Source organism: Lingula anatina, chromosome 2 (assembly GCF_051362555.1).
Source record: "Lingula anatina isolate TDL-2025a chromosome 2, LinAna3.0, whole genome shotgun sequence".
In the NCBI taxonomy this organism is placed as follows: domain Eukaryota; kingdom Metazoa; phylum Brachiopoda; class Lingulata; order Lingulida; family Lingulidae; genus Lingula; species Lingula anatina.
In genome coordinates this window covers 17,184,436-17,192,719 of record NC_141768.1, presented here as the reverse complement: position 1 = coordinate 17,192,719, position 8,284 = coordinate 17,184,436, and the positions used below count along the sequence as shown (strand labels likewise).

Below are 8,284 nucleotides of genomic sequence, written 5' to 3'. Positions count from 1 at the left end.
TTTTCAGATTTTTTGATTTAAGGACAAAAACTTTAACAAAACAAGTCGTATAACGTAGATGCATCATCACGCTTTGGATTTTTAAAAAATGCTCCTCGTTCACTGGTAGGTGTTACACAAATAATTTTGCAAATAACGACTGGGGGTTTCATCCTAAATATATTATAAGTAGCTGTACGTGGCGAACTAGAGCTTTTCCCTCGAGCACTAAAATCTAAATAAGAGCCAATATGCTTTACATGTTCTCAGTTTAAAACAACACGCGTTTGGGCTGAAGATATCTTTATTCCAACACCGCTAATGCTACTTCTGACATTGTAAACTAAATATACTACATTATGAGGCCTCGTGTCTTTGGCACGAAACTGCTAAAATACCAAGGGAATTCTTAAAAGCATGTAACGTTTATTTAGCAAAAATGCACTTTCCTGGAAATTTCAGCATTTTTTCCTTATTACTAAGGTATACCCTATCCAAAATCGTTAACAAAGTTTACTCTACACGCATGAAACGTTTTGTAAAAGTATTGGGTACAGTGTGCTACAGTGTGGTAAATATCCGTAAATGTACTTTATACCTGTGCCAGTAGCGTGCCATTATTTGTCTTCAAAAATGCTTCTTTTGTATCCGACTTTTTTTTTAATAAATCGCATTTTGCATCTTAATCCGACCAACCAATCACATGCTGTCGCTGTGTCCTTAATTGTAAATAAAAAACAAGGAACTTTAACCTTTTCCTAATAAGTTGATTACAATAAGCACTTTCTTGAAAAACATCTTGCGAAATAAATGTGCATCACGCATTCACACATGAATCAGGTTTACATCTCGAAATTGGTGAACGGATCAATATCTTGGCATTTTGTCAGGGCTTTACTATCTCGTTCACCTGTCATTTATTAAAGATTTTCTAAGCTTAAGCTGACATTTTTTATCCTAATGGGCTTAGCCGCAGTGTGACCTTGCATTTATGTGATTCATATGTAAATGCTTTAATCCTGTGAATTTTTAACACTTTGCTGATGCATCGAATGTTTTTAGTTTCACTACGTGCATTGCCGTGTTACATGTTCCACCCCCATCTCATTGGCGATTCCTCTACGCGGTTAAAAAAGATTGCTTTATTTCACCCAGGAGCCAAGAAAACTCTACAGACAAGTACAGTGTATTATATGGCGCTAATTTAATGTAGGTATAATTCCACAGACTCAGCTTGCCCAGTACTGTATATCTTTATGTACTGCACGACAGGCTTTTTATCTTCACTATGTTAATGAATGTTAATAATACAGTTTCGCTCTTAGACAAAGCTTTGTTCGGTAGTCTATACCCACTAATGTGGCTATACCGACCACATAAGTCATTTGTCCGCCAGTTACATAATATGATATATTTGGGATGGTTATATCGTTGAAAGTTCTCTGAAAATTCAGTTAACTTTTGTTATAGATGATGTTAATGATGTAATAGAAGAAGTTAATAGATGCAATGATTACATTACTGATAATCCTTTGGAATTTAAGAAATCTACATGTAAGTTGTTGTGAAGACACGTGGAAATAAAGCTTGCAATTTAACTCGTGGAAATAAAGCTGGCCATTAAAAAATTTAAGTTGTCATCACGCCGTTGGAAAAATTAAACAATGCAAATTATAAAAGGTAATGTGAAATAACACTTTCATGAGAGAGAGAGAGAGAGAGAGAGAGAGAGAGAGAGAGAGCACACTATTATTCAATTCATTTTCATATGGGCCATACCCCGTTGGCCAAGAAAATGCTGCAAAACATTAATAATAATAATAATAATAATAATAATAATAATAATAATAATCGGTATACGTGAGCATTAGTTCCCTTAACCAGAAAACAGATTGCGATAGAGGAGAAAGAATAGCAGTCAGCGTTGTTATTCTGTTTCTGAAGTTGTGCGTTTTATTGATGGAGGCGAGATCCGAGAAAAATTTTGATACCATGAAATCGAACATAGCTACGGTCGTGGCTGGGAGTTTCAACTTATGATTTTCTCGTCACAAGATTTTTTCAAACAAGCAACTGCTGAAAATTATAAAAAAAAGATTTTTTTTCTGTTCTAGCGCCCATCTGCCGTCCTTTAACGGGTGCGTATAGGGAGGGGCAGATCACGTGACATCCACTCGAGACCGATACAGCTATTTACAGTGGTGACAAATCGGGATGTCATTTGATCTGGAGTTAGTTTAGTCGAATGTGACCGTCGATAGTACCCCACTTTAAAGAAACACTGCTCCTAGACCAGTAAAAGAGCGCCTGAAAGTAATCAATACCGAACCGAAGTTTGGTAATATTGGACATAATTAAAGGTGAGTCGTTTTTAAGTTTTTTTTCAAAATTTTCTTCTAAGTGGAGGATTACATCATTCTTTTACTTAAAAAATCCAACTAGATTTCACCTTTTGGTAAAGAATATTAATTTGCTTTAATTATTTTATGATGAGCATACGTTTTTTTCAAAAATGAAAACTACGACCGGCTCATGTGCAATATAAAGTGTTTTAATTGTGTTTTGATAATCATAATTTCATATAGATGTACCATTGCCAAAAAAAAAAAAAAAAAAAAAAACTTGTTTACCCATAACTATCACCGTGGGCTCGAAAGTCTGACGAAAATTGCCAGATGCCTTCTACCTTATTATGTTTAACTTTTTGAAATGGCTTTTGAGAACTGGAAGCGTATTATTGATTAGTTTTCATTGGATGGATAAAATCAATTTACTCTTCTTATTATTTTAGTTACTTCAAAATAATAATAATAATAATAATAATTATTATTATTATAGTTATAATAATAGTAATAATGAGAAGAAGAAGAAAAAGAAGAAAATAACAACACCACCACCGATAAAATAACTAGAAAAAAAGTCAAAGAATAGTAACAAAAACAAGATCCTAGCATATGATGAAGTTTACCTCTATCAAAAGTGTTTTGGTATGATACATATATCTCAACAATGCCTCCCATTAAACCTATGCTGCCGCTGTTACTGAGTTGCACGAACCCTTTGCTCGTCTAAACTTGACATTCAGGAGGGGTAAGAGTAGGAGTGGTTGGCAAACAATTAGCTTGCCCTTGTTTGCCCAGTATCACGGTTTAATAGGAACGCTCCATATATTAATGATAATCCACTGGAAACATAACTAACTTAAATGCGTTATGCTGTGCTTCAGCTGAAACTTCCAAGGCCACACTCCCTGTTTAAGAGCGGCAGCACAATAACTACCCAGCGTGCCAAAATACATGTACTGACACCACAGGACTAGAACACATATATTGATAAGTACGGTAAGGTTAGATCCTCAGCAATCCCTGAAATGAAAACGAGTGTAGAATGCCGAGCTATTTAATCGCACTGAAAGTGGTCAGTTATTTGCTATCTCTCCACATGTAAAATACCGAGTTTGCACGGGAATCTCAATCTTGCCATAACCATAGATACCACCATATTCTTCATCAGCTAACACATTGTAAATTTTGCATTCAGCAAGAGTCCCTGTGGAGTTGGATTGATCATTGGGAACGACGTCTCTGTGTAATTTGAGGCAAATAATAAGAGGGTAGATAAATGTTAAACATATTAGAATTGATAATTCACAGAAAGAAGGATTCTTATACCAAAATTGTAAGTATTGTAAGTTAAACGTTGGCTTTACCAACCGGCAAATCACACCCCTATTGATTAAAACTCTTAATCGTTGTTGTAAATGCGCGATTTGCATTTGTTGGCAGCATTCATTATCTGATATTAACAGTTACCCTTCGTAGTCACAGTCAGCTGTCACAGCCAACGTACTGTAAGTTCACTTAGTTCAAGAAGAATTGATTGGATTATACGTGTACTTTCCTATACATGTAAAAAACCCGCGGGCAACTCTTTAAACAGAGAAGGGCAAAGTTATCGATATCGATTTTCAATATTAAAAAGTGAGCACGATCTACCAGTATATACAGTTCTGATAGTAGCAACATAATAATACATGGAAGTTTTTCAATGCAGACGATGAGCCTATTATCATGCCTCACCCTTTGAATAGTTCTGCACAATTTAAATAGTTACTCACTCCAAAAACAAACATGAACTGGGAGAAACCGAAGAGGCAGGTTTAAGTTAGGCAACATATTGTTTAGTTAATGAAATACTTTAAGTAGGAAAATGTAAAATTTTGTGCATGCATAGTACAGCATGTTACTTTGCTTCTGTATAATAAAATATGTTTACCTGCAGTGCTGTGCACTGTTAATTAACCCCACGCACTGAATTAACATTAAATACTTTACAAATGCTGGTAACTGGGCGTCACTTAAATTAATTGTACCATATGCGCGTCCCGACATTTGTCGTCATAAGTATAGTCTCCTGGACAAGTTAGCTTTTATTTTCTTATACTTGATTCTATGTATGATTTTTAATGTATTTCAGGAAATTGCCACCACTTTTATTACAACTGCGTGTTGTTGCTTTCCTGGTATCTGATTAAAGGGTTTATAAATCGAGAAACAAGAGTAGGCTGATCTTTATTAAGGCATTTAGAACGGATTTCTGTATCTCCGATACATAATTATGAAATACTGTAAACAAAGACTTAGACAACATCACGTACAAACCATGATAACATTGTTCTTGATACATATGGAATATTAACAGTGGTTGCACCTTCTCTCCTCCCCCCTTTATTTTGTATTAAGTATTTGGTAGGCTCGTAACTGATCTTCAATGTTTCGGTCGTTTCTATGTGTCATAGGGATTTTGTCCCTCTAATTGAGTTACACGGTGTATATATGTGTTTCTACTTTGGATTTGCGGGCTATACGACGTATATATGTGTTTCTACTTTGCATTGAAAAATCCAGAAGCGAAGTGCTGTAATCGGAGTAAAGTGGTCCGCGTTACGTCAGAGTCTTACCTCAAACGGGGGATCGTTACGTCATCACTATTTCACGGCGTCTCGTGTGGTTGGTGTTTTTGCTTCAGGTTTTACGTTTCTTTTGTCTGGGTTTGGCGACTTCTTGGTACACAAAATTCGACACACATTAACCATGTAAAATATTTTCTTTTAATGTTACAACATGAATCAATGTAATGCCACGTGATTTTAATCCTTAATGTGGGTCCTGCATTTGCCATAATTCAACTCTTTGACTGAACCAATTAGAACAGAATTCAAAATATGTTTTATCATTTTCAGAAAGTTATGGCGTCTACCCGAAGGCGAAGGTGTTATTCCATGGGATCCTTTCTTGTACTAGCTATATATTTCACATCTAAAGCTACATTTGAGATGACGAAAGATTTAGTGAGAGATGATGTTACATATACCAAAAGCCACCTGCAGAAACTTGAAATTAGTCAGCAAATAGATCTTGCAAATCGCCATATTGCTCTCACATCAAATACTACCATGAAATACAAACACCCAAGGCCAAGCTGCTGGAAGTTACTGGAGGGAGATAAACGCGAAATTGAGAAAGTCAAGATGGCTGCCAAATCAGCAAAACGCAGCGCTATCGCAGATGTGGATTTTATTAATTTAACAAGAAATTGTCTTCAATTCCAAGAAAATCGTGGATATATCATGAGTTCTTCAGACTTGGAAAAAAGTTTTCCGATAGCCTTTAGCATTTTAGTATATAAAAATGCTCATCAGACCGAGCGTTTGCTGCGGGCTATTTACAGACCTCAAAATATTTATTGTATACACGTGGACGCGAAATCCCCAATTATTCTTCAACGGGCTTTGCGCAGTATAGCCAGTTGCTTTGACAACGTATTTCTTGCATCAAAATTAGAAAATGTTATTTACGCAGGTTTTCCTCGGTTGCAGGCAGAATTAAACTGTATGAGGGATGCCATGCACAGACGAGAGAAGTGGAAATATTACATTAATTTGGCCAGTCAGTCTTTCCCGCTGAGAACTAATTTAGAAATGGTAGAGATATTGAAACTATACAATGGTGCTAACGACATTGAAGGTATAACGGGAAGTCGACTGGAACTAGTTAAGAACAGATTTCAGAGAAGTTGGGAGGTGGTGCGTGAAAACGGAAATACGAAGCTTAAAATTACTGACAAGTTAAAGGACCACCCTCCATTTAACATAAGTATTGTTCGAGGAAGCGCTTATGGTATATTTAGCAGGGCGTTTGTGGACTATATTTTGAATGATCCCGCTGCCAGGGCGCTGCTTGACTGGTCACGTGACACGTACAGCCCAGACGAGCACTACTGGGCCACCCTCCACCACCTCCAGGTTAACCCTCAACTAAACACTCCAGGCGGATACACAGGTTAGTTATCGGAGTTTTTTTTTTTTTTTTTTTTTTTTTTTTTTTTTTTTTTTTTGGGGGGGGGGGGCAAATATATGTGTTTCGTTAGTCAGAGTGATGTACTGTGAATAAATAACTGTCTGTATGTGTAAAATAAAAAAGACTAACGCAGCTCCATCTCAACAGGCGCTTTTTTGAAAAAAAAAATAAACAAATAGAATATAAAAAAAATATTGTGTTACATGTACATGTACCACCCTGCCTACTTCAGCACGACCCCGGCCTTAGCCAACCCTAGGCTTTTTTTTACAGACCGAAAAGAAATTATCAACACCACAGTCCACCTCCCTGTTTACCAATTTCTGTTTAATTTAATGTCGTTAAGTTACTAGATATTCCCAGTCTATACTGTCACCTGACTCATTCCCTTTTAACAGCTCAAAATGAAGCATACATCATTAAGGAATATTGTATAACATTTTATCAATAATATAAATTTCTCTCTTTTTTCAGGAAAGCCAGATAACAAACCCTGGCTTGCGGTATGGGCTGCCTGGGGTGGTGTAGACCCTTGCAACGGGCGCTGGCAGAGGGGCGTGTGCGTTCTTGGCGTTGGAGACCTTCATCGCCTTGTCACACGAAAAGAGTTCTTCGTCAACAAGTTTCTTGATGATTTTGAACCCGAGGCTTTGGACTGCGCCGAAGAATGGATTCACGCTAGAGCCTTGTCCGCTTTGCCAATGGACTTGGGTTTTTACCAAACGTTGCCGTTTTTAAACCGATAGCATTTAAAATATATACATGTATATTCAGCAAGTTCGTGCAAAATATGGAATAAAGGAAGATAATTTCATGACAAAGACGACACAAAGAAACTATTGAAGTCACTATTGAATTACATGTTTAGGTTCCGTCTTCCTAAAACGTTTCCCAGAACACGCTGAACATAGAAAGCGTGGGGATATAGTGCAGAACGTTTTTGTATTACGCAGAAGGTAAGGTGAAGTTGGTAAAGTGTTGCCAGAGTAACACAATTCTGTTTGACATTTTAGTAAAGAACTGCGCACAAAAACAGCAGGAAAGCAAATTTTAAACTAAGAGATTGCGAGGATTAGAACGACGTTGTATTTAGATAAGGTTTAAAAAATGTGCCGTTTTTTATATCAATCGTTTACCACCGGGATAACACACCTCATGTGCATTTTTTTTTTACAAATCCAGTAGTTTTTCTTGGAGACGTACTGTTTTCGTAGTTATAAGAGGCTCAACGTGCGATCACATCAGGGCTAGCATAGACCGTAATTGGACTGATTGACATCACCGGATTGGCCGCATGAAATCTAACGTACAAGGTTGGTCGCCAAGTAATCTTTGTCATAAATAAGTCTAGGTCGGACATGATAGGCATTCTGCTTATACAAACTTCATACAAAACATGACTTAACGTGTCTTGTATTCAATCTCAACCATGAGGTAATCACACATTGTTTATTGAATAATTGCCAATTATCCAAATGTTATGTTTTTCAGCTTGATGTTAATTGGGCGTAGCACAAATAAAGGCCAAAGAGGTTTTTTCACTCTGTTCAACTTCGGTGACGTCAGTTAAAGGCAATAAAGTGCGTTAGACTTGTACAGAAACAATTTCCCAGTCATCACCAAGGTTTATCCTTTCCGTGGAGAAAATGGCGATCTATGTACATGTAGCATTTTTAAGCTTTCTAATTTCATGGTCACGAGTGCAATGACTATTCATCTTCTTTGGGTCATATATCAGAAACTTAGAACTCAGAATCTGATTTTACTATTAGTTTAGGATAGAGTATAGTTTTCCAGAAAAAATATATTTTTTGCTGTATAAAGATTATATGCTGCGACTTTAGCGTCCGAAGTAAAATGCTCAAGAGGAACCCACGCGCATGTCGGTGCTTCACCTGGGGTTAATATTTCAGATAATAACCCAAAAAATAAACGCTGTTGTGTGT

The 8,284-nt window shown here is 36.7% G+C and overlaps 1 protein-coding gene across 4 annotated transcripts; it reads left to right on the top strand.

The window, feature by feature from the left end:
• Positions 1-2,130: 2,130 nt before the first annotated feature.
• On the top strand, positions 2,131-8,237 carry LOC106155848 (beta-1,3-galactosyl-O-glycosyl-glycoprotein beta-1,6-N-acetylglucosaminyltransferase). 4 transcript variants are annotated; one of them, XM_013530862.2, is made up of 3 exons: positions 2,131-2,339; positions 5,222-6,320; positions 6,813-8,237. In XM_013530862.2, the coding sequence occupies exons 2-3, from the start codon at positions 5,228-5,230 to the stop codon at positions 7,082-7,084; spliced, it is 1,365 nt and encodes a 454-aa protein (XP_013386316.2). In that variant the 5' UTR covers positions 2,131-2,339; positions 5,222-5,227; the 3' UTR covers positions 7,085-8,237. The 4 variants fall into 4 exon arrangements, 3 of the variants coding, with proteins under 3 accessions (XP_013386316.2, XP_086861889.1, XP_086861887.1); XM_087005763.1 differs by lacking the exon at positions 2,131-2,339 and adding an exon at positions 3,084-3,320; XR_015333053.1 differs by lacking the exon at positions 2,131-2,339 and having other exon boundaries at positions 5,143-6,320; positions 6,813-7,651; positions 7,830-8,237.
• Positions 8,238-8,284: the final 47 nt, after the last annotated feature.